The sequence below is a fragment of the Sciurus vulgaris genome (genome assembly GCF_902686455.1).
Source record: "Sciurus vulgaris genome assembly, chromosome: 1".
In the NCBI taxonomy this organism is placed as follows: domain Eukaryota; kingdom Metazoa; phylum Chordata; class Mammalia; order Rodentia; family Sciuridae; genus Sciurus; species Sciurus vulgaris.
Window position 1 is genome coordinate 58,353,003 of NC_136461.1, and position 27,218 is coordinate 58,380,220.

Consider the following 27,218-nt stretch of genomic DNA (forward strand, 5'->3'; position numbering starts at 1 on the left):
AAATCCAAAAGTAAATCCACATATTAATGGTTTTATTTTAGTGCAATGTGGGTCTTTCATAATAATTGTAAATGGCTTATACCAGGATGATAACATAAAAAGCTGTCCTAGAACCAGGTACAGTGGTATACATCGGTAATCCCAGCAACTCAGGAGGCTGAGGCAGAAGGCAGTTTTGAGACCAGCTAATAAGTTGATTGACTTAATATTTTGATTCCCTTCGTGACATTAAGCTCAGGAAGAAAGGCATTCATATTTTAGTATATAGTAAAATATGTGCATCCAACTAGGGAAAGGACAGAGATGCTTAGCTTAAGGAACTTACTATAAAGAGAAAACTTAATTTGAAGATCAAAGGCTCCCCCTAAGGATAATAAGAATTAGAGAAGCAAAGCTGAAGGGAAAACTATCCCAAAACAAAGTCACGTAAGTTACATAATCAATAGTTCACACATTTCTTAGGGATTTCGATAAGTACTACTCGAGGTGTTACTGAAATGCTTCCTCTTAATTTGATAAAAGTCATTACCAGTAAGTGGGAGAACATGAGGGAAAGGAAGACAAAATCTTTTTAGTGCGTGACCTTTTTTCTTAAAAGTTATAGTTAAAAATTCAAGCATGATCGGGCACACTGTAGCACACACCTGGTAATCTTGGCAACTCAGGAGGCTGAGGCAGGAGGATCACAAGTTCAAAGCCAGCCTCAGCGATGTACCAAGGTGCTAAGCAACTCAGTGGGACCTTGTCTTTAAATAAACTATACTAAACGGGCTGGGTATGTGACTCAAGTGATTAAGTGCCCCTGGGTTCAATACCCAGTACCCATCCCTCAAAAAAATAAAAATAAAACAAATTCAAGCATGTATACCCACCACCTAACTTACTAAATGTATTAAATGTCACCAACATATAGAAATTCTTTCTTTATGTAGCTATTTTAATATGACATTTCCCACTCTTCCCTCAAATCTGTACTAAATTTGGTGTCCGTAAATTTTTTTTAACATGTATAAACCACTATGGGCCATAGCCTTTCCAGTCAATGTGTGTGTGTGTGTACTTTTTTTTTTTTTTTTTTAATTATTGGAAATTGAACTGAGGGGCTCTCAACCACTGAGCCACATAACCAGCCTTTATAATATTTTATTTTGAGGCAGGGTCTCACTAAGTTACGGAGACTGGTTTTGATCCTCTTGGCTCAGCCTCCTAAGCCACTGGGATTACAGGCATGCACCACCACGCTTGGCTCCATTCAGGATGTCATGTGTAACTTTGGGCCATTTGTCCATTGCCTCAGTTTCTCCTCATCTGCAAACTTAAAACCCGACAAAATTAGGATAGTATAGAAATACAGTAAAAAGTTTTTGGCGGTTTTTAGCATTTCCATATTCAAACTTTGTTTAAAGTTAATGTTCAGCAAAAGTGAAAAGGTATTTTTGCCTATTCTAGAATTTCAGATCTGGGTGAATCATTAAAATAGAACTGTCTATTGTTAAATACTCAAAGCTCTGCTATATTACATATTATTTATTGAGGTTATGGGATCCTCCTCCCCCCTGCCCACCTATCTTTTTTTTCAAGGCATATTTTACTAAAATTATGTTACATGCAACTAAAGCATACTACTTATTTTAAGTGTAGGGTTGAATTTTAAAATATTTCTATCCTTGGTTCTTGGTCCTGTTTCAGGTTGAATCATGTAGCTGCTGGTCTTGTTTCACCAAGTCTGAAATCAGATACCTCTAGTAAAGAAATAGAGGAAGCTATGAAAAGAGTACGAGAAGCACAGTCCTTGATTTCTGCTGCTATAGAACCAGGTAAAATATTTGTATGCGGGGTTTTTTTTGTTGTTGTTGTTTGTTTTTTTTGTTTGGGTTTTTTTTTTTAAAAATTAAACTAAGATTCTTGACAAAATTGATGATGGCCTGCATGTGAAACTGTGTTGAATAATACTCTAGTCTTTTTTTGTTTTTTTGTTTTTTTTGATTTTGCAAATTCTGATAAATAAAAGATCATGTAATGGAGTGCCACCCAGGCATATTTGGAAATATCTGGAGAAATTTCTGGTTGTCACACTGGTACCAACTGCATTTAGTAAGTAGAGACTGAAATGTTGCTAGACCTACTACAGTGAACAGGAGTCTCATATACAACACTGAACCATTCCAAAATGTCAGCAGTGCCTAGGATTAAGTAATACCTGGTATGATATTTTGGTTGTTATTAATCATTTTTATTGGTCTAGGTTGGTATAACCTAATCAGAAGAACCTACAGAAAATACTTGTATCATTTGTGTAAAGAAAAATCAATTGTCTTATTCTTCACAGATTGTCTTTTAATCATTTAATAAGTAAAATGTCAGTAAGTAGCCAAGGTCACAGGGAAAGCAGTAGGAGCTTTGAATACACAAATGGTTCTGTGTAACTCAGAATTCTGGGGCACTTGTGTTCCTGATTGCTTTAGTTGAAAACTCATGATTAAAAATGATTTATAAATTATTTTTTCTAAGTTTTTTTGGAATTTATTATTCATAGTGATAATCACAATAAATTGGATCCTATTAATCTAAGGACTTAAATGTGAAAGATAAAGGAACTCATTTTTATTTTGATGATAGTCCATGTTTGAAAACTGCAGTGCCTTTATTTTGCTCTTTATGACCTAACTAAACTTACTGATTGGATATATTTATCCTTAAGTGCTATTAGGGAAGATGTTACTTATGTAGAAATTTAAATTAAGCTAGGCACAGTGGCACACACCATTAATCCCAGTGACCTAGAAGTATCACAGTTTCAAGACCAGCTTAGCAAGAGTTTTAAAAAAAGGACTGGGAGATGTGGCTCAATGGTAGAATGCCCCTGGCTTTCACACTCAGTACTGCTCCTGAGAGCAGAAAAATTCATGAAAATTAAAACAAATATTAATCTTAACTGATTATAGCTGTATTTGTGAAGAAACCTAAGAAAGGAAAAAGGACTCAAACCTAAACAAATCCGAAAGACTCTACAAATGAGAAAGATGACCCTTTTTTGTTGATTTGTAGAAAATAGTTCAGTTTTCTAATTGTGATGATGAGATAGGAAAGGCAACTGTTAGCTGAGGAATTAGAAGTCTAATAAAGATCCATCAAAAGCCAGATTATTTGTATCAGTTCTGCAAACTTCAGCATTGGATTATGAAATGATCACTTGTAACTTTTAAGTATATATGTGAAAGCTGAAAATTGAAAGTCATAAAAAGAATTCTTTGAATAACTCCTGAATGGGAGTGATTTTTCTGTTGGACGATTTCTAAATATAGGTTCTTTTTTTAAAAAAAATAAATAAATCCAGATAAGAAGGAAGAAAAAAGAAGGCATTCAAGATCAAGATCACGTTCTAGGAGGAGAAGGACTCCCTCATCTTCTAGACACAGGTTAGATTGCTTTTTGAAGTCAGTTATACCTTATGCAGGGGTTGTTTCTGTATTTCTGAATCTGCTATTTGCTAAGTAGTTCCTGGTTAATGTATATTTTGTTAACCATTGCTGTTAACAGTATGTGTGAGTCCGTGCATGTATAAAAAGAAAAGATATGAACTACATCTATGATTTATACTTTTTAAACTCAAAATCTGTAGGTGGTGGGAACACATTGGGACTTGAGCATCAAAATGACTTAGTACTGTTTAAAGAGCACTGAACTTGAAACTTTGGAACTGAACTCTAGCTATAATTTTTTCTCTGAGTTCTTGTGACTTTTTTAAATTGGAAGGTTATTTGTGTAATCTGCACATTTCTAATGTATGAATATTTGCAAATTATAACTTGCTATTTTAATATATTGTTTAATGAATTACTGGATTAACCAGTTGATAGTATCATTCTCTCACATAGAATAATAATAAATTTGTTCTTTTTTCCATATGACATCCCCATTCCTTGGAATCGTCAAACTTCTTTACATTTACAAATAACTGGAGATGGTGCCTTTGTTTTTACTGCTTTGCAAATCTTTAATGTTTAGCTTAAAAGAAGACAGCAGGATTCTGCATTCAACTTATTGAAGTAAATTTTGGTTAATGTGCTTAGAAAATCTAAGCTCATATAGGTAAATAATTAGACACTGAAAAGGTAATTGTATAGTTCTTTCAGGTAGAGTATTCTTTATTAAAATTCCAAAATTTGACAGGCAATAGTTTCTGTAAAGGTAATTGCCATTTGGACTCTGAAACCATAATGAATTAGGAAGCTCTTAAGCTGATAACAGGAAATTCAGAATTTCAAATTTTAATTTTCTCTTGAAAGCTCAGATTTTATCATTGAAAACAAGTCCTTTGTAATATGTTTTATTCATTTTTCAAGAAAATATCTGCCAAATGTCCAGTTTTGAACAACCAGTTGTTGGTTCATAAAAGTTATACTTCGTGGAAATTGAAAGGCAGCCAGTTCAACTTGGCCATACAAGTTCTTGGTATGCCGTTGTAGTTTAATCAGCATCAGAAGTGATTATGCATACTTTAAATATTACTCAAGATTTAATACAATTATGGCTTTAGCAAGATGCAAAGAACTAGATGTAATAAAATTAATAATTTTCAGTTTCACTAAATCATCCTAAGAGTAATATTTTTTATTTTGCCACAAGTTTTGCAGAAATGCCAGTGATCAGTACAGTACATTTGTCAAGAACTTGATTTGTGACAAGAAAATGCCAGTAACTTTCCCTACTATTGCTTTTGCATCATTAATGCAAATATCAACACAATGAAAAATACACATAATATCTACTATTTTGAAAATAATTTTGACCATGTGGACCCCATAAAGGGGTCCACAACTTTACAGATTGTAAAACATTGCATTTGATGACTCATAACCAATCATTTCGTTCTTTTTTTTTGTTTTGTTGTTTTGTTTTTTTTCAAAAGAGTAAGTACACATCGATTTCATTTAGGAACAGGAAAAATGTGTGAAAGTTTCAGAATAATCTTAGTAAAGTAATATGTAGTATTGGAAATTTTTCTTTCTTTTTTTTTTTTTTTTTAAGCGGGCTGGGGATTGAACCCAGGGTCTTATACTTGCAAGGCAGGCGCACTCTACCAACTGAGCTATCTCCCCAGCACCCCCCCTTTTTTTTTTTTTTTTTTTTTTTTTGACAGTGATAAATTTTTTAAAAATTTGTCATACATGTACATAGGTTAATAATGTCTCTCACTCTATCATCCTTCCTATCCCCACCGCCCCATCTCTCCCCTCACTCCCATTCACATAATCCAAAATTCTTTTGTTCTTCCCTACTCACCCCCCACTATAGAGCAAGATCCACTTATCAGAGAAAACATTCAGCCTTTGATTTTTTCAGAATTACCTTTTTTCAGAATTACCATGATATTCTCCAGTTCCATCCATTTACCTGAAAATGCCATAATTTCATTCTTCTTTAAGGTAATATTCCATTCTGTATATATACCACAGCTTCTTGATACATTCATCTGTTGAAGGGCACCTAGGTTGGTTCCATGATCTAGCTATTGTGAATTGAGCTGCTATGAACATTGATGCGACTGCATCGCTGTAGTGTGCTGATTTTAAGTCCTTTGGGTATGAATATGAATCTAGGAGTGGAATAACTGGATCACATGGTGGTTCCATTCCAAGTTTTCTGAGGCATTTCCATACTGATTTCCAAAATGGTTGTACCAATCTGCAGTCCCACCAACAATATATGAGTGTACCTCGCCAACACATATTATTGCTTGTCTTCTTGATAATTGCCATTCTGACTAGAGTGAGATGAAATCTTGAGAGTAGTTTTGATTTGCATTTCTCTACTTGCAAGAGATTATGTACGTTTTTTCATGTTTGTTGATCAATTGTATTTCTTCCTCTGTCAAGTGTCTGTTCAGTTCCTTAGCCTGTTTATTGATTGGGTTATAATTTTTTTTTCTTCATTGATTCATTGTATACAAATGGGGTACAACTTTTCATTTCTGTGGTTGTACACCAAGTAGAGTCACACCATAGTGTAATCATACATGTACATAGGTTAATGATGTTTGTCTCATTCTATTATCTTTCCCCTGCCCTTCATTTCCCTCTACACAATCCAATCCATCTTTCCCCCCATTCCTTCCTTTCCCCCCTCTCCTGACCCCATTATATATCATCATCCATTTATCAGAGAAAACATCTGATGTTTCGTTTTGGGGGATTGGTTTATCTTACTTAGCATGATATGCTCTAGTTTTATCCATTTACTTGCACATGCCATAATTTTATTCTTTATTATGGTTGAATAATATTCCGTTGTGCATATATACCACAGTTTCTTTATCCATTCATCTGTTGAAGGGCATCTAGATTGGTTCCACAATCTAGCTGTTGTGAATTGACCTGCTGTAACATTGATGTGGCTGTGTCACTGTAGTATGCTGATTTTAAGTCCTTTGGGTATAGGCCAAGGAGTTCCCAGGATAGCAGAGTCAAGGGTTATTTATTTTTTTGGTGGTAAGTTCTTTATATATCCTGGAAATTAGAGCTCTAGCTGATGTGCATGTGTTAAAGATTTTTTTTCCCAATCTGTAGGCTCTCCACGTTATTTCCTTTGCTAAGAAGCATTTTAGTAGAATTCATCCCATTTATTGATTTTACTTCTTGCACTTTAGGAGTCTTGTTAAAGAAGTCAGGTCCTAAGTCAACATGATGAAGATTGGGCCTACTTTTTCTTTTTTTTTTTTAATTATTGTTTTTTAATTTTACAGACTGCATTTTGGTTCATTGTACACAAATGGGGTACATACGTTTCTGTGGTTGTGCACAATGTGGATTCACACCATTCACGTTATTATACATGTACATAGGGTAATGATGTCTCTCAATCCACCCACCCCCTCCCCCCTCTCATTTCCTTCTACGTAATCCAGAGTTCCTTCATTCTTCTCTTACCCCCAACCCCCGCCCCCCACTTTTTCTTCTGTTAGTGCCTACATCATTGATCCCCTTTGACTTGATTTTTGTACAGGGTGAGAAAGATTTAATTTCATTTTTTTACATACAGATTTCCAGTTTTCCCAGCATATCATTTGTTGAATAGGTATCTTCAGTTGCCACCTTTATCTAGTATGAAATAACTGTATTTATGTGAGTTTGTCTCTGTGTCTTCTGTTTTGTACCATTGGTATACATGTCTATTTTGGTGCCAATATCATGCCATTTTTGTTAATAATGCTCTGTAGTATAGTTTAAGGTCTGGTATTGTGATACCACCTGCTTCACTCTTCTTGCTAAGGATTGCCTTAGCTATTCTGGGTCTCTTATTTTTCCAAATGAATTTCGTGATTGCTTTTTCTGTTTCTATGAAGAATGTCATTGGGATTTTAATAGGAATTGCATTGAAGCTGCATAACACTTTTGGTAGTATGGCCATTTTAACAGTATCAAGAGCCTTGGAGATCTTTCCATCTTCTAAGATCTTCAATTTCTTTCTTTAGTGTTCTTTAGTTTTCATTCTAGAGGTCTTTCACCTCTTGTAAGATTGATACCCAAGTAGTATTTTTGTTCAGCCTATTGTGAATGGGGTAGTTTTCCTAATTTCTCTTGCAGTGAATTCATTGTTTATGTATAAAATTACATTTGATTTATGGGCATTGATTTTATATCCTGCTACTTAGCTGAATTCATTTATGAGTTATTGAAATTTTCTGGTGGAATTTTTGGATCTTCTAAATACAGAATCTTGTCTTTGGCAAATAGTGATAGTTCAAGTTCTTCTTTTCCTATTTATAGCCCTTTACTTTCTTTCATCTGTCTAACTGCTCTGGCTAGAGTTTCCAGGATGTTGTTGAAAGAGGGCATCCCTATCTTGTTCCAGTTCTTGGAATGCTTTGTTTTTCTCCCATTTAGAATGATGTTGGCCATGGGCTTAGCATAGATAGCTTTTTGAGATATGTTCCTACAATTGGTAGTTTTTCTAGTGTTTTGAACATGAAGTGCAGGATTTTGTCAAAATGCTTTTTCTGCGTCTTGAGAAAATCATGTGATTCTTATTATTAAGAATATATTATATATTAAGAATATATATTATTAAGAATATATTATTATTATATAATAATATATATAATATATTATTATATATTATATAATATATTATTATATAATATATATAATATATTATATATATTATATTACATATAATATATTATATTATATATATTATATTATATATAATATATTATTAAGAATATATTATATATTAAGAATATATATTATTATTAATATATCTATTAATGTGATATATTGTGTTTATTGATTTCCGTACATTGAACCAACCTTGCATTCCAGGAATGAACCCCACTTGATCATGGTGCACCATCTTTTTAATATGTTTTTGCATGTGATTTGTCAGAATTTTATTGAGAATTTTTGCATCTGTCTTCATGACAGATGTTAGTCTGAAGTTTTCTTTTCTTGTTGTCTTTGTGTGGTTTTGTTATAAGAGTGATACTAGCCTGATAGAATGAGTTTGGAAGGATTCCCTCTTTTTCTGTTTTCATGGAATAATTTGAGGAGTATTGGTGTTAATTATGTGAAAGTCTTTTAGAACTCAGCTGAGAATCCTTCTGGTCCTGGGGTAGGCTTTTGATGGCGTCTTCTATTTTATTGCTTGAAATTGATCTGGTTAAATTGTGTATGTCCTCCTACATCAGTTTGGGTAGTATATCATGTCTCTAGAAATTCACCGATGTTTTTCTATTTTGAGTATAAATTTTCAAAACAGTTTCAAATTATATTCTGTTTTTCAGTAGTATCCATCATGATATTTCCTTTTTCATCATGAATTTTAGTAAATTTAAGTTTTCTCTCTTTCTTTGTTAGTGTGGCTAAGGGTTTATCAATTTTATTTTTTCAAAGAACCAACTTTTGGTTTTGTCAGTTTTTTCAATTGTTTCTTTTGTTTCAGTTTCATTGATTTCAGCTCTGATTTTAATTTCCTGCTTTTGGTGTTAATTTATTCTTTTTCTGTGGTTTTGAGATGTAATGTTAGGTCATTTTATTTGTTGACTTTTTATTCTTTTAATTAATGAGTCCAATGCAGTGAACTTTCCTCTTAGCCCCGCTTTCATAGTGTCCCACAGATTTTGATATGTTGTATTGGTGATCTCATTTACCTCTAAGTATTTATTTTTATTTCCTCTTTGCTTTCTTTTATCCATTCATCATTCAGTAGCATGCTGAGAGTTGCTTTGTGGCTTAACATATGGTCTGTTTTAGAGAAAGATCCATGTGCTGCTGAGAATAAAGTGTATTTGCTTGATGATGGATGAAATTCTCTGTCTGTTAAGACTGAACCATTGATTGTATTATTTAATTCTGTAGTTTCTTTGTTTAGAAGATCTAGCCAGTGGTGACAGAGTTGTGTTAAAGTCAATCAGTATTATTGTGCTGTGATCTGTTAGATTCTTAAAATTGAAAAGTTTGATATGGATAGATGCTCCATTGTTTGGGGCACATACATTTATGATTATTATGTCTTGTTGGTGTATGCTTCCCTTAAGCAGTATGAAATGTCCTTCTTTATCCCTTCTTACTAACTTTGAAGTCCAGCCCTGGTTGTTCACACAGTCTGTGTGGGTGATATGTTTCTGCCCACTCTTTCATCTTCAGTCTGAGGTTGTCTTTTCTTAGGAGGTGAGTTTCTCGAAGACAGCATATTGTTGGGTCTTTAAAATCTAATCTGCCAGTCTGTCTTTTGATTGTTGGAACATCTTGGTTTGTCTGAAGCACTTTGTTTCCTTGTTTTTGCATGGTTTTTTTTTTTTGTGTGTGTCTTCTCATCTTGTGGGTATGGAGCTGAGGCAGTACAGATTCTACCCTGTACTTTTATAGTGTCCCTGAAGGCTTCTAGTACCTCATCTTTAAGGGGGAGACCAATATTAACAGCACCCAATACAAATGATATCCCATCTTATCTTAAACCAAGTGACTCCTATTAAGGCGTTTACAGTTTTGTCACAGTAGACAAAATTGAAGTGTTCAGTTATTGTCTACAATATAAACAGTAAGTTTGCTAAAAGAGTTTACTGTTTCATATGATGGACAGTGAGGATACAGAAGTAGTGTAAGATGTGATGTTTATGAGGAAGGGTGAGAAGAGAGAGGTAAAAATTTATAGTAAGAGCAAGGGAAAAATCAATAGAGGTTGGCTGTTCGTTTGGAAGAAGTGAGAATTCAGAGAAATAAGTGAGAAAAAACATACAGATTTGTTTTTAAAGTAAAAATGTAAGAATACACAGCAAAACTCTCATACTTTTCAGACATCCCATTTCTCAATAAATTGCTTTGTGAAAAATATTTGGATTCAAAGATGGTAGAGGTGTGAGAGATGGGGTAAAAAAAAGAAAAAAGGAGGAAAGTCTCAGTGGGAAATTAAATGATTGCTTCTGTTGGCTTTCCAAAATTTTCTTAACTTCCCTTCTCTGCCAGTAGGTGGGATTGTCTGAAGTTTGATGTTAGCTTCAGTCCAGTCAGTCCCGGACCGGTTGGGTAGCCGATAGCAAAATATCCTCACACCCTCTTTCAGTCTTCCATTCCATTGTAGCTGGGCCCTTCTGTCCTCGCACTCTTTAAGACTCACTGACCTGGAGAGAGCCCAGTTTTCTCCCAATTTCTTCAATCTCTGCTCCCCGCAGGGAACTGCCCCTAGTCTTTGGCTTTCCATAGGTTTGTCAGACTCAGACTGGCCCACAAAAACCCACCTGCAATCTGATGGACCTTGGCTTTAGCTTCCCCAGGCTCTGTTTTGCTGCAATCCCAAGATATCAGTGTCCTTTCAACTTGGAGAGAGACCATCAGGGATGCGCTCACACAACAGAGCAACCCTGCAAAGAGGCAGGCAGATGGCAGCCACTGCCACACTGAGCAGAAAGACCTCAGGTGCAACCAGATCTGTAGGTACCCCAATATATCTCTAGGCCCTGACTGATGTCCTGCGATGGCAGCAGCTGCGTGTAACCAAACCTGGGGGTATTGTAAGAATAGACTTGAAGGCAACAGCGGGCAACAGACAATCTGCTGGTGGTCTGGGGGCAGTCTGCCAGCTAATATCGGGCAGTGGGTGTCAGGCAATGGGCAGGCAAGAGGCAGGCAAATGGGCAAATGGCGGATGATAGGTGGAGGTCAGTGAGGGATCCGCACTCAAAAGGCAGGCAATATGCTTGCAGACAGCTGGTGGTGGATGAATGGGGTAGGCAGCAGGGGATCGGTAGGCAGCTATGACTGCCTCTCAGAGAAACCATATTTCCTCTGCTTGAATCCCGAGTTACTTGAGTGTGATAACGAATGCAAGCCTCCCTCCAGTCCAGCATCTTAGATCTCTCAGCCATTCTTTATTTTACCTAAACTCCCTATTCAGTTTACTTTAATTATATTCTAGTCTAAGCCCATGCAGGGATATTCCAGTCATCAATTATTTCAGCTAGTTTTCAACTTTACATACCACTTGATTCTTATATTCCTGGAGCTTTTTCTTCTGAAACATAGTTCATACTATGTCTGCATCTAGTATCATCATCTTAATTTATTTTGTGGACTACTGTAGGAGCATTCTGTATGATGTCTTTTATTCCCTGTCATCCATCTTCTCCCTGACAATCTCATTCTTAGGGATGCTATTCAGAAAACCAAATATGGATCATGTCCACAGCTCTTAAACCTTGAGAAACTCCCTACTGCTGAGGTGATAGAGAAGACCTCAGAATAACTTTCAGTTTATTTACTATTCAGTATGACTTATCTTTCCACACATTGTCCTTTGGCCCCTCCTAAATAGTTATGGAACTTCTTGCTTTACCATTGTTTCTTTATGACTTCATGTGTTGACTCATGTTCCTTCTTATCTATTGTTCTTTTTTATATCTTCACTTCCCTTTGAGGAACTTTTTTTTTTTTATGTGAAGTGTTGGTACTACTCACTATCTTAATCTTCCAGGACAGTGCTCTCTTTTAGTCCAGTCTCTAATAGAATATATCTCTTACTGGAATTACCATGATTTGTTTCCCTAATCATACTTTTAAAAATTAGAGTCTATGTCTTTTCCCTTCTCTTTCTCCTTTTTCTTTACTTCTTCAGTTAAGAACTCTAGGAGCTTTATTTGTATGTACTAAATACCAGGACTCTCAAATTTTAATAATGATATACTTTTGGCCATGGGAAAAAAGTATTGAAACATTCTTCTGAATTCAGATGCTTGTAATATATCGTAATAGATAATTATTGTGGGTTACAGTATCTTAAGCTTCTCCTTTGTTTAGTTCTCTTTTGTTTTGTTTCTTGAGACAGGAACTCACTTGTGCCCAGGCTGGTTTCAAATTCCTGGGATCAAGTGATCCTCTTGCCTTGACCTCCTGATTCCAGGACTCTAGGTGTGTGCCACCATGACTAATTTATCTTAATCATTTTAAGGACCATGATTTTCAGCAAGCTTATTGATTTGGTTAGACATTTGATATATTTATCTCTAACTTTACTGATAATTAAAATATAATAAGAGCAGTAAAAGTGTCTCTTGGAGTATGTTGCCCTTGAAAAATAATTGTTTTAGGACTATAGTGATTAGCTAGATTGTGGTACCTCTACTTTTTAGATTTTTCAAAACTTTTTTATTAATCTGTGTGTTTAGAAAATTGTAAAAATGCTCTCTTGATTTGTTTTCAGTATTGTGTTTGTGTACGGTATAGGTAGGAAAGAAGTTTAACTTGGTTATTGAAAATGTTTTACAAATTTTCCGTAAGGAGAATCTTAAGGTGAGCTATACTTAATTCTAATAACATTAATTTTTATTTTCTAGAATATTTTAATCTCTTTAGAGGAAAATGATAATTCTGATGTTTCATAGGCTCATTATTTCCCTCACAACTGTTTCTGATCTCATAAATCAGGCATTGTAGTAATTGCCTATGGGTTCATTGGTAAATAAATATGACATATTTCCCCAGTCCTTTTGGAACTTTACCAATAAATAGATAAACATTATTTTAAAATTTCTTGGGATGTGGAAGAATTATTTTGCAAGATACTGTTTAGTAGTTTGAAAGATGGCTGCAAATACAAGTCATGCAAATAGAAGTTAATTGAGTTCAGCATGGCAGTACTAATGGGTTTTAAGGCAGACAGTTTGTTTAAGGGAAATCAACTCTTCTTTGAAGTAGCTATTTTCTTACTTTGACTACTGAAGAACCAGTATCACAGAGATTAGATAATACTCTCAAGAGCTGAGGACAAGACTTTAATAACACTGATCTTTTGTATTTCTAAAATATCCCTTCTTTGGTACTTGAAAAGAAAAATCATTCAGAAAGCTTAGACAGTTTTTGAAATGTTCCGCAGTTAGATTGGTAAAGAATTGGAATATATTTCAAAAATAGACTGCAATCCACTAAGCAGTCTTCATTTATAAAATAGGGATTATAATGGTACCTACTTTATACAGTTACTGTGAGGCCTATTGGTAAGTCATGTAGAAAGCCTAATGTAAGTATTTGATAATTGATAAATATTGCTTAACCCTGCAGTATTGGGAAATAAAATTTTAAAATTGTGTGTTTCAATGCCGTGTACTTATTTAAAATAGTTCCAAGGTATTTTTTTGTTTTTCCTTTGTTCTGTAGTAGTATTTTTAACCTTTGAGTTGTAGGTGAAGTGGAATTAGGAGGACTGGTCTGCAGCGATGAGTAAAACATTGAAAGGTGTGGAATTCAAGTGTTAAAAGGTATCAAAGATGTTTATAGATTGAATAATGACAGCAACTGGAAAAAGAAGATTATCGCCACTAAAGTCATAGTTAGTCTGTATGTCTGAGACTGAGTGAAATATTCACAACTAGTCTTTTTATTGCTTCTGTTACATGATCAGGCGATCAAGAAGCAGATCGAGGAGGCGATCACATTCTAAGTCGAGGAGTAGACGACGATCCAAAAGTCCAAGACGGAGAAGATCTCATTCCAGAGAAAGAGGTAGAAGATCAAGGAGCACATCAAAAACCAGGTATAACTGATTATTAACATTGGGTAAGAATGCACATTTTAGAGTTCCTAAGACCCCAGGTACTGTGCTGCTTACAATAAAAAGAGGTGAGATACAAGCAGATATAGCTACAAAGAGGAAGAAACTGCTGAAGGTTTGAGGAGACTGACATTTTATTTTATTGTCTAACACATACCATATCGTTGATTTTCTTTTTATAGTGGTATAGTGGCTTTATCATTTGAAAAGTGCATAGATTTTTACTATTTTTCCCTCATTCATTTATTCTTGGTAAGCAAGCATATAACTTGACAGTGGGAATAGAGGATCTAGGAAAACTTTACTGGGTATTCAACCCATAGTGGAATTTTAGTATATGTTGCTGAGTGGATTATCTGGTTAATCTAGTAAAACAAGATTGCTTAATAGAATGGTCATCATACACAGAGAAAGAATTAGGCTTTCTCTCCTCAGTAATTTTCTATTTATTAGAAATTGTAATTACAGGGAAAAAAATCATGATAGTTGCCATATACATTGGAAGAAGTTTGAGAAGTGACTAGAATATTACATTCTGAAATAAATTTAACTCTGACTTCATTAGGACACATGGTGGCTATCAGGTTGAAAACCCAATTTACAGAGTTAAATGAGTCAGGCATAGTGGCTCATGCCTATTATTCTAGCACTCAGGAGGCTGAGATAGAAGGAACTCAAGTTTGAGGCCAGCCTCAGCAATTTATGAAACCCTGAACAACTTAATGAGACCCCCATCTTAAAAAGGCATAGAGCTGGGGTTGTAGCTCAGTGGTAAAGCATCCCTCGGGTTCAATACCTAATTAATCGCCCCCTCCCCTGCTCTGCACCCACACACAAAAGTTAGCATTCAACACTTGACTATAATCCAAAATCTCTCTGATAAGAGGGTGCATGATCAGTTTGTGGAAAGCATAACTGCGACCTTTTAGGAAATTGATATTGTCATCTATGAATTTCTTGATAACGAATTAGATGAAAAGAAGATGAATGCTGGAGCAAGATAACCAGAAAAGGAAAGGAATGAAATAAATACCATTGAAATAAAAACAAATTTATAGAAATGTTTAAAAAGACGAGATGTGAATGTAATGCCAGTTCATTCTGAGTATTTTTCTAGTAGCTTGAACAGCCCAGAGTATAGCAGTAGGGAAAGGTCAAAGGCACATGAGCTATTTCTAAGATAGTATCTATCAGAATAACATTCATATTTTTAAGAATGTCGTAGGTTTGATTCTACTTTTGTATTTATTTTTAGCACTGTATATATTTTCATAAGCTTAGTCTTATTTATATATTCTTACATAATGTTTATTAGAGATAAAAAGAAGGAAGACAAAGAAAAGAAACGTTCCAAAACACCACCAAAAAGTTACAGCACAGCCAGACGTTCAAGAAGCGCGAGCAGGTAAGGTGGCATCGTGAATTTTTTGCATATTTTTACTTTGTGAGATTATCAGAAGGCTGTGTGAATTATGCTTCAGAACAGAGAAAAACTACCAAAATTCAGCAATTTTAAAGGCAGTTTGTGAAGAGTAATCTGAAGTTCATCTTTGTATCATCTTGTAGTGTAGGGTGTATTTAAAAATAATGTGGAATTTAGCCAGGTAAATGTTTCTATCTTAATGTGAAGTTTTAATGCCTAAAGCATATCAAATTTAATTACTCTTATTAAAAAATGTTACACTTAATGTGTCCACATATTAGTACTCAAGAATATTTCCTTATATTGTAGTTCATTGATAAATTAAGGCAGTGGAAGTTCTGATTTGCATCATTTTTAAAGTGTTCTTCAATTATAGGGAAATTAAAAGTTTTGCAAACTTTTTCCACATAAAATGTTTTTCATGCTTGACTTGAATTTTTGTGATCTTAATAAGGACTGACGATACTTAATTTCAGATATTATTCATGCTTTACTGCAGTGTTTATATCTTAATGCCATACCTTTTTAAAAACTCAAAAGTGAAGATGGCTGTAAAACTTAAAACAGAAGTAAATTTTCATGACCTTGATTGGCAGTGGTTTTCTACAAATCTGACCTTAAGAGAACAAGTACAAAAGAGAACAAAATGACAAAGGAAGAACACCAAAATTGCAGATTTTTGTGTTTCAAAGGATACTCTCAAGAAAGTTAAAGACCATCCATGGAATGCAAGAAAATATTTTTAATTTATAGACTGATAAGGAATTTATGTCTAGAACATGTAAAGAATTTTTAGAGCTTACCAATGGAAAAGCAGATAACCCAATTAAAATCTAGTCAAAGGCTCTATATAGGCATTTCTTCAAAGACATATGCAAATATGGTCCTTAAGTATATGAATAATGTTCAATTAGTCACCAAGGAAAGCAAGTCATTCACAATGAAATACCATGGCACATCCCCTAGGATTTTTGTGATCAAAAAAATAGTGAGGAAGTAGAAAAATTGGCAACAGCTTTGGGAAAAACAGGCTGGCAATTACTTAAAAAGTTATACAGAGGTTTTTAACCTTATGATTTCACTACTAGATATAAAGTAGACACCCATGTTGATACTTGTAAACAAATATTTATGATATTATTCATAATAACTGAAAAATCAACACAGATGTCCACTAACAAGTGGTTCAACAGAATGATGATCTAATATGGTTGATTATTTGGTAGATATAAGAATGATATGGAAAAAAAATGATATGGATGAACCTTAAAAAGATGCCAGTCATGAAAGTCACGTGTGATTTCATATATACGAAAAGTCAAGACTAGGCAGATACACGGAGATAAAAAGTTGCTAAAGGGAATGGGATTTCTGTGGGTCTGAAGATGAAAATGTTCTTAAAAAGTAACATTATAAAAGAAAGAAATTGAAACCAAGTTTAAGTACCAAGGGGAATGCATTGTCAAGTCTGAGGGACAGGTGGCAAAAAACCATAGGGGATGGGACATATAGCATGTATTTTCTTGCCTTAAAAAACAGAGGGACTGGAGCTGTACTCAAAGGCAAAACTTGTATTTAGTACACACAAGGCCCTGGGTTCAATCCCCAGCACCAAAACAAAAGATTAAAAAAAGAAACTGTGGAGACATTTTACCTATTGATTTATATACCTTAACTCTTGAATAGATCATTCAAAGTTAAGACATCTTTTTTTTTTATTATTAAATACTTTATATTGTCTTGCAGCTGTACGAAAATATATTGAGGGGCACAGAAATATAAAACATTTCTTCCATGTAAGGAATTTGGAATATCAGTTATACAAAACAGTAGCAAGAAGTGTAACATATTCCTGACAAACAATAAATATTTGAAGAGTGAATGTTGAGTTGTGTATAATGTTTCCATGACCAATTGGAGAGGGTGTCACAGAAAGCTGTGAGGGTAGGAAAAATTTTCATTTGGAAATGAGACAACTGAAAGTGCAGGGGTTTCATTTTATTTATTTATTTGGTTGCTTTGTTTTTTCCAAAGTTGTATATGGTCATCTTACAAGTCTAATAACTTGAGAATTCAGGAACATTTTTTTAAAGCCACAATAAAAAGGAGGTGAAAACTGTCTTAGAAATAGTTGTTTAATGTAGAATGGTGGGGAAGATTTTTCTGGGGTATGAGGACTAAATTAATACTTATTCAGCATCTCTATTTCTCTGAATTTCATCTAATGAGTTAGAAGCTAAATTTTTAGATATTAAAGACTGCCTTCCCAAAACATTGAATTATCCTAAATCTGTTCTAACCGCTATAACTATACATTTGAACCTAAAGCTTTTTTCTCTAATAGGTTACTTCTGACTTTTTCTTTCTTGCATTAGAGCTTCTATTTATCAGTTATTTCTCAAACCTAAGAGTGTTTCTGCTCAAAACATGTCTGTAAAGTAGGTCTTGCATTATTAGAATCATGTTATAAAGTTCCCAGTGGAGCTAGTTAAGATCGCACTGTATTTTAAAATCTAGTTTGCACATTTGTGATTCTAGAGAGAGACGACGAAGAAGAAGCAGGAGTGGAACAAGATCTCCTAAAAAGCCTAGGTCTCCTAAAAGAAAATTGTCTCGCTCACCATCCCCTAGGAGGTAAGAATGTTAATTGTTTCAATCTGGCCTTTGATTTTTCAGAAGTTCTAAAGTTTTTAAAACTGTACTGTGTTTTTTATAGCTATCCTATAATTTTCTTCATTTTGGGGTATTGAATGTGCTTGAGAAGGCATTTCATATTCTCTTTAGTCTTGAGATTTAAACACTTCTTAGAATTGAACATTTTAGATCTCTGACCAGATTCCAGTCTTCTTGCCTGTGGCACCTGTGCACAGTTTGTGCCTTTATTTTCCAGTGTTTTGAAATTGAATCTTTGCTGTCCTCTAGTTATCGTGTGGAATCAGAACCTATTGCTTGTTTTCAAGGGTGAAACTTCTTTCTTGTGAGGTTCCTTTATCTTTTCTGAGCACATTTTAACTGTCATTCTAGACATAAAAAGGAGAAGAAGAAAGATAAAGACAAAGAAAGAAGCAGAGATGAAAGGGAACGATCAACAAGCAAAAAGAAAAAGAGTAAAGAGAAAGAGAAAGAACGGGAAAGAAAATCAGAGAGTGATAAAGATGTAAAAGTATGTATACAAACTGATTTATTTTGGAATTTGGAGTGGTATTTGTGCTTTGAAGAAATTCTTTTTCTTTGAAGAAGCTTATTTTTATTATTCTCCTTGGCAAAGCAGGTTACACGGGATTACGATGAAGAGGAACAGGGGTATGACAGTGAGAAAGAGAAAAAAGAGGAGAAGAAACCAACAGAAACAGGTTCCCCTAAAACAAAGGAATGTTCTGTGGAAAAGGGAACTGGCGATTCACTAAGAGAATCCAAAGTGAATGGGGATGATCATCATGAAGAAGACATGGATATGAGTGACTGAATACTGCCTCTGTGGGAGTCCAACTGTATACATGCATCAGTGTCATTCCTTTGTGTGATTTCTTAATGCTGTATTTGTTCATCTCAATCCTAGATGTATACAGCTCTGAGTTAAGTGGTTATAAAGCTCCTGATATTATTTACATCAAAAAGCTTTTAGAAAATGATACATGGGTAGCCAACTCTTGTCATGGTGAAATCTGATTGAGTAACCAAGCAGTTTTACTATTCTGGTGCTGCTTCATAACAAAAGTGAAAAGCTGCATGCATCTACAGCAGGCATGGATTGTTTATGTTGTACGATCTCCTTTATTACGTAAGTTCACTTATAGTATTTCTAGAATTTGATTCATTGCCGTAATAGAGCCATGTAGGGAATGCACTGATTGCATGTTATTGTGGCAAGAATATCCTAAATGTCATTAAAATCCAACATGATGGATCTACTTATGGTCTTGTTCGTTGACATGACAAATTAACATTCTTAGAGTTACATCTGGAAATGAGCATTTGAAATAGATAATCCTTTAAGCCTTGTGGCTCAATTTTTGTGGCTTTTGTTTAACTTTTGAAAGGTTACATATGCACTAACCTTTTTTGATGGCTAATTAGGCTTTAATTACAGAAACAACATTTCAAAACTGTCTTTGGCGGTGAGTAAATAGCAACATATTTTGAAGTAGAGTTGTATACTTTTTCATAGGTGTTTGGGAATTTTTTTTCCTAAAGTAATTTATTCCATATCTACATCAGTGAAAGTTATCCGCCTATCCTAAGTCCATCTGTAAAAGAAAGTTGTCTCTTGTCCTGATTTTCAATTTTTCTTTTTAATTTGTTTTAAGCTCACTTTCGGAAAAAAGGGGGTAGTGCATTTTAAATTGACCTTCCTATGCTTTTAAAATAAGACAGATCTACTTGATAATGTACTTTTATTTGATCTCAAGTTGTACAAAACCAATAAATTTTGTGTTACTATTACTACAGTAGTAATCTTAATGCACACAGTGATTCCATGTTATATGCAAAGTAGTTAGGCAACTGTTTTCTTAGTTACAGGAGTTTCAAGCTTCACTTTTGTGCAGTAAAAACAAAAGTAGGCTACAGTCTGTGCCATGTTGATGTACAGTTTCTGAAATTGTTTTACAAGACTTTGATAATAAAACCCTTAAACTTATGTTCATGTTCCTGTAAAATGTATTTGTATTTATTTACATTATTGAATGTAAGACATTTACCTCATTCGTTTTACAAATTCTTTCCCCTTCTATCCACGTTTAAATACAGTAACAAGATGAAATCCATCACCTTATGGTGGTATTTGCCATCAGAATTGTCACAAATAATTGAATTTCTAAAACAGTCTTGATATAAGTTTCTCATATTTTGGATGTGGGAATGGGGTTGGATCAACAATGAACTTTAGGATCCACTTATAATTAGTAAATTTATATTTTCAGTGAAATAAATATTTGCCTTTTCTGAAATAATATAGAAACTGTCAATGATATGTATACTGTACAGTACTAAATAGTATATTTATTCATTTATGAAATTAGTAGTGTTTGGGATTAAAGAAAGTTGAGACTTGGAGTTGTAGTACTATCCAAGTTTTCAGTAAAATATGATTTTTTTAAAAAACTGTTCTAAAGTTGAAATGCCATATAGAAAAGCAGCGTTTTTATAGTTTGTAGTAACTTTTTAAGATTTTATCAGAAACTTTGTCTATGGCAAGTATAAAAAATAATAGAAATGGTCCGAATAATTACCAATTTTTTTTTTTTTTTGAGTGCAGATGACATTTGTTTAAATTTAGAAGAAAAAACTCTTAGTAAAGGTTAAACCATGTGACATGACCATTTTTATAAGTCAGAAAACAAGACTGGCAGTTTTATGGGGTAAAAAAAGCATTCAAAGTCTATTCCCTTACTTGTACTCTGGATACAAATATTTTCTAAAGGTATTTTAAAAATGGGGCTTTTAAAATAGTGCCACTGACTTAAGATACTGCAGTGAAGGGAATTCTATTTGGGATATTTTCAGTGAACATTCTCTGCACAAAGGTAGTGTTATACTGGGACACAATCCTTTTAACAGATGAGATAACCAGTTGAAATCAAGTGAACACTGCCTCCACACTGAGTTTTGTTCTGTATTTGGTAGTAAAATGATCTAAAAATAAAAGTGGTTTTGTTAGAAAAAAATGTTTGTTCTTATTTATTTGCTTTAATTATTTAGTAGTTAATGAGAGCAGTGGCTATAGGAGGAGACTTTTGAAAGATTTAACAATCTAGTCATGGATTTGATCTTTGGTCAGCTTGGAGAGACCTGTGTTGACCTGTGTTTCTTCCTATCTGTAGAATGGAAGTGACCACCTTCCATTCCAACCAAAGTAGTTGGTTGGGGGTTAAAAAAAAGTGTAGCCTGGATCAGTGAACAGTAGCTGCTGTTCATGGTTTTTGAAAAAAAAGTATAATAATTTAGGACAGGCATGGTGTAATCCCAGCTACTCAGGAGAATCAGGTTCAAGGCCAGCCTGGGCAAATTAGATCCTATCTCAGATTTTTTAAAAATAAAGGGGACTGGGGATGTAGTTCACTCCCTAGTACAAAAAATGTTATGTAAGTAGATGTTAATGTTAAAGCAAAAACACTAACATTAAGGCATATGTATTAATTAAGAAAGCTGTGTTACCCTTTATATTTCCATTATGAGTTAGCTATTAAAGATAGAAACAGGAAAGAAAATGGACAAGCCAGTATTTTTTACAGTGTAAACTAATTTTACTTTTAACCGTGGAACTGCATCTTACAACTCAAATTTGCAGTTTTATCAGTAAATCTAGTAAAACTCACTTCCAGTTGGGTAACAGATAAAGATCTATACTGTTTGAAGATTGATGATCTGGTTTTTTAAACTAGAATTGAGATTTCTGTCCTTGGTCTCAAAACGAGCTAATGCATCTCATCCTTGTGTTGCTCAAAATCAAGTTCCTATTTTGTATTTTACTTGAATGTGAACGTAATGGAATTGCTACTGGCACTTTGTTTTATAAATATCCAGAATTCGTTCATTACTAAGACTATCAGAAGTAATACTTTTCCTAAATATTTTCTATGAGTGATTTTCTGTCTAATTGGATTTAGGCATTCTTAGCAAAGTAGTTTAGGGCCTGTGGGAATATACTCAAAGAATATTCTTAAAGTGTATAGTATGAGATGTTTAGCAACCTAAGATTTACAGAGAAGGGATCCGAAAGGACATTTTTTAGGGACTGTAATTTATAAAGGATTTTTGTTTTTTGTTTTTTATTTTTATTTTTTTTGCTGTACTACTGGGGATCAAATGCAAGACCTCCTACTATATCACTGAACGACATGCATCTCCTGCCACTGATAACATTTTTCAATGACCTATCTGATAATGCCCTTATTAAGAAAAATTCACATCTTTTTCAAAAGTTAAGCTCATTTTTGTAGTGCGGTGTCACTAAAATTGGTATGATGCCTCTTGTAAAAGCTAGCCAAAAGCCAGAGCATGGTTGCACATGCCTGTAATCCCAGCAACTCCGGAGGCTGAGGCAAACAGCAAGATCCTGTTGTCCTGATCTTCCCCACTGTGCAAAAAAAAAGCTAGATAAAGTGATTGGTGCCTAAGAAATTGAAAATTAATAAGTACCTTTCTAATTACTACTAAAGTGGGCTTTACAATTGGTGCCATGATAATGTGATAATACTTCACGTTACAATATTTTTAGGTGGCAACTAAAGATGATAATGCCCAAGATTTTTGGCATAAAGTAGTTTGAAAAGATTTTTGCTAAATTACGGTATACCCAAGTCATGGTCTTTTTGCTTTGGTACCTTTTATGATTTAATATCTCCTGTTCCTTTCTCTTGGAGGGCAAGTTTCACTGTCAGTTGTCTTTAAAGTTCCCAGTTCCTAAATATAGCAACTTACTATAGCAAATATAGTAAGCAAATATAGTAAGGATGTATTTCGTTAATTTTAGAAAACAAAGTTAAGATGCCATTTGCTAGAGTTAATAGCAGAGGCATACTATATCCACTATTAATCTGAGATACTTCAATTTTAAAGGCTAGCATATAAGCAGGAATTTGAATTCAACTGAAAATTTCTACTCCAACTTTTTGCAAGCACATTGCTTGAAAAAAAACAGTAACATAAATGAGGAAAAGCATCCCTTAATTGTTTATACACAGTATTTATTCCAGCCCTGTCATGGCCTCAAAAATGAACAGTATGTTCAGAACATTCATCTGTATACTTAATGAAAACTGGAGAAAAGCTTGCTAAACAGTCATTATTCACCTTCCACCATGATGTGAATAATGAATTGTATGTGCATAACAGTATGAAAACCCATTTTTATTCGTGTAAGTGAGGCTTAACACCAGTCTGAGCAGAAGGAAACTGGTTGTTCAGCTATCAGCTATAGGCTGAGAGATGTGTCAATTTCCAAACCTCACAACAATCAGGGCATCTGCTTTATCCGTCCCTTTTATGAAATTTGACAGTTCTCTGTAAGAATGTCCACAAAGGGCAAACTGTCTCATTAGAGAACAATTTCTTGAGGACAAACTAATAAATACCACGAATGGCAGCAATATTGAGCATGTCTAAATGCGCATTTGACAGTTTTATGGCCCCAATTCAGTTGTTTCTAAAATCACAAGTAGAAGACAATTTTATAAACCCACATTATAAAATCTTAATTTTTGTATGAAATTTTCAAAATACATGGTGTTGTAATCTATTCATTTTAAAACAGCATATAGCTTCATTCACTAAATGCAGTAAGAAGCACATTTTGAAAAATCTAATAATGTGAAGTTTATTTGCATTAATTCTTTTTTTCCACCATTATAATAGATACTGACATTGTTCATGATCAGTACACATTTTGGAATGGACAATTTGTTTCTATTTCTTAAAGAATAAAGTATTAAAAACAAAATCCAAGTGCAAAAGTTTTCAGTAGTCCTATCTCCAGTGTACCCCAGCGTAACTGTCACAGCTGTTAGGAAATTGATACATCCGGAGTTGCAATTTACCATGTCCTTTTCCCTCTCCAATCTGCCGTTATGCAAAAAATCTGCACTATATTCCTGAAAGTATACCATATTCCTACAAAGTGAGGGAGCCTAAAAGCAATAGTGGTCACTGCCATTTAGAGTCTCAAACCTCATAATAACCAAAGACAGGCTGTTTCAGTCTTTATAAGTCACTTCTACATCCATTCCCTAAATACCAGTGATCAACTTCTGTTCAGCAAAGCGTTACCAATTCTTTCCTCAAAATTCAACAGACCCACATACAGTAGTGATTAGGTCTTTGAATTTTTAACTGAGTCTTTTTCTGCATTATAAAACATTATTAAAAGGTCAATATATGCAATGTATGTATGGAAGATGCAGTTTTAGAGATGTTTATTATAAAAATGTTTTTATGGTTGATGCTTTGGGTTTTTAAGTAAATCACCTCTTCAATGAAGGTCTCTAAATTCATTTCAAATTACCTAAAATTCTGGAACATGGACACTCTAAAAAACTTGACAGATGCCTTCTTGACAAATTCATCAGGACAAATTTTTTTAAAAATTTAGCTAAGCTCTTTAATACAACATGATACTTTATGACTGTTATACATTATTCTCCCTAAATTTATTTTCATTCTTGGACCTACAAACCATCTTGGAATAAATACAAAAAATTTTAAGTCAAAAATGAGTAATGCATGATTTTAACACTTTGGAGACAATTAAAATCAATAAATATTTTTCTGTAATTTAAAAAAAATAAACAATAGGTATTGTCAATCTTGTATATGCTTCTGGACTTCAGCTTGTAACAAATATATTCTGTTAGCATATAAAATGTTTTTACCGTACTTTGAAAGCATTAAATATGTAGGGCTGTCCAAAATATGTGGGTTGTCTTTTAAAATTGACACCAATGATCCATATTCCACTAAACACAAACAAAATCATCAAACTTATGTGCACTTATTAGGAAGTAACTTTAAAAATTTGGAATTTGTTTAAAGTGCTGAGATTTAGAAGAGGACTATTTATAAGCATGCTAACCGTACCTTATCATGAACATAACAAGGACTCTCAAACTCAAGTTTAGAAAAAAAAAAAAAAAAAAATAGAAGTTCTATGAAAGAAAGATTAGTAAGAAACATTTTCCATTGAAGAAAGAATTCAGGTAAAAACAAATAGCACCACAATGAATTGCACTAAGGTGCTAAAGGAGGTACCATATTCCCTGCAGAGTGAACGCTCCCTCTGAAATGTATTGCAACATATAAATGCAATTGTTTAATGGTTACCATTTGGTTCATTCATCTACAGAAAACTGCATTCCTTCTAGTTCATTATATTGAACAAACATTCAAATTACTGAACTATACATAATGTTACATAGTTTACATTTTATGAAAACAAAGCTTGAAGGAATATTTATAAATATCACCTTGAATATAAGATGACAAGTTTTAAAGGGCTTCATATCTCTTAAGACATTTAATTTACGTTAATGGTCCAGGAGTGTTTTAGATATAGATATATAGATATATTTATATGCATATATATTTCAACAAGAAGTGTAAAAATTTTTAAAAACAAATCACAGCACTCATAGCTGCTTTACATACGAAGATCTTAGGGTTATTAAGGTGTCAAACTATTACACTTATAATAAGTATATTTTTTTAAAAAGACTCAAGATGGCACATCAGGAAACTTGCTAAAATTCGTATTAGAGACCCATTTCTTTATCATATTACTGATGTGTCAATTCAATGTGTAATTCCCTTTTCTTTACTGAAAGCATTTGTCCCTTCTGTTTTTGGATTGAACTTCAGAGTATCTCATTCTTTTTTCTTGATTAAATGATATATTTTCCATGTCAGTTAAAGGTCAGGAAAACGACTTGGATCTTCCTTGTAGTCATCAGGTATGGTAAAGATGGAGCCATCAAATTCATCATATCGAAACTCTTGAAAAGTCACAGTGGCTGTGATCGTAGGAAACACAGGTATATCTGTGAAGAGAACAATCATTGATAATACTGTAAAATCAATGCTGACGGTCTATAGGCCAGACAAATCTAAATATACGTATAACAATGAGCATATGTGTTCTGGGGAATGGTTGGGGTACTGATGAAGAGAAAGACACTGAGATACCAAGAATTTTAAGAACCCATTTCTTCCCAGTCTTAAGAACATAATGTCAGACACCACAAGTCTTTTTCCTTGGGACAGAGAAGTACCTTTCCACTTTGCACATCCTGACATCTTTTCTTCAGATTTAGCACATTTGTTATGTTCACTTCTTGAGTTTATTTAATTCTTACTAACCTAATCATTTTTTGTTTTAACACATTAAAAACATTCCATCACTTAAATATGTGAGCTAAAAAGTTTCATCAGAATTGGAGCAATAACACACCACACAGCCTAACTTCTAAATGCAATATATTTCTGGCTGAAATTACGAGTGAAATCTAACAATAATGGGCAAATATAAGCTGCATGTGGTAGCACATGCCTGTAATCAAGTTACTCAGAAAGATCACAAGTTTGAGGTCAGCCTTGGCACTTTAGGGAGACCCTATACCAAAATAAAAAAGGGTTGGGGGAGGGCTGGGGATATAGCTCAGTTGGTAGAGTGCCTGCCTCGCAAGCACAAGGCCCTGAGTTCAATCCCCAGCACCGAGGGGAAAAAAAAAAAAAAAGGGTTGGGGGATTATAATAAGCTCAATGGTAGAACATCAATGAAATCAATCCCTAGTAGTAAAAATATTAATTGGAAAATTTGAAAATAATGGACAAATACATTAATTGTTCTCCTTAGTTTTATTCCTAATTACTGGAAACAGTACAAATCATAAAAAAAGCATTCTGATTCTGAGAAATTTTACTATGAACCTCAGAGATTTCATCTATAATACCTGAAATTCCCTCAAAACCCTGAAATGAGTCTATAAATGATAGTTCAAGTGTCTGCCTAGGTTAAAAACACATGAAAAGAAATTGTTTTCCTCTGGGGTACAGGGAATTGGTACCACTGAGCTACATCTCCTGCCCTTTTTATTTTTTATTTTGAGATAGGGTCTCACTAAGTTGCTCAGGTTGGTCTTAAACTTCTATCCACCTGCTTCAGTCTCCAAAGTCATTGGGATTATAGGTGTGCACCACAACACCTGGCAAAGACACATAATAAATTAACTTCTAATAATATAAGGCCAGTATTTTTTTTTTT

The 27,218-nt window shown here is 33.9% G+C and overlaps 2 protein-coding genes across 12 annotated transcripts in view; one reads left to right on the top strand and one right to left on the bottom strand.

Annotated features, from left to right (window-relative positions):
- Nucleotides 1-20,794, top strand: part of SRSF11 (serine and arginine rich splicing factor 11) — a 41,103-nt gene extending 20,309 nt beyond the window's left edge. For 4 of the 10 annotated variants that reach the window (XM_079129057.1, XM_079129056.1, XM_079129054.1 and 1 more), the window contains 7 exons: nt 1,690-1,817; nt 3,338-3,419; nt 13,894-14,025; nt 15,359-15,448; nt 17,984-18,100; nt 18,491-18,629; nt 18,735-20,794. In XM_079129057.1, coding sequence (XP_078985183.1) covers nt 1,690-1,817; nt 3,338-3,419; nt 13,894-14,025; nt 15,359-15,448; nt 17,984-18,100; nt 18,491-18,629; nt 18,735-18,932 — 886 coding nt within the window. In that variant the 3' untranslated portion in view covers nt 18,933-20,794. Of the gene's footprint in view, nt 1-1,689; nt 1,818-2,011; nt 2,095-3,337; nt 3,420-13,893; nt 14,026-15,358; nt 15,449-17,983; nt 18,101-18,490; nt 18,630-18,734 lie in introns of all 10 variants that reach the window. The other 6 variants (XM_079129062.1, XM_079129061.1, XM_079129063.1 and 3 more) reach the window with 6 other exon arrangements.
- A 4,254-nt stretch (nt 20,795-25,048) lies between these two features.
- Nucleotides 25,049-27,218, bottom strand: part of ANKRD13C (ankyrin repeat domain 13C) — a gene marked incomplete at its 5' end in the record, with an annotated part of 81,012 nt that continues 78,842 nt past the window's right edge. For both annotated transcript variants that reach the window (XM_079119384.1, XM_079119385.1), the window contains one exon: nt 25,049-25,995. In XM_079119384.1, the coding sequence (XP_078975510.1) occupies nt 25,865-25,995 (131 nt within the window). In that variant the 3' untranslated portion in view covers nt 25,049-25,864. The remainder of the gene's footprint in view (nt 25,996-27,218) is intronic.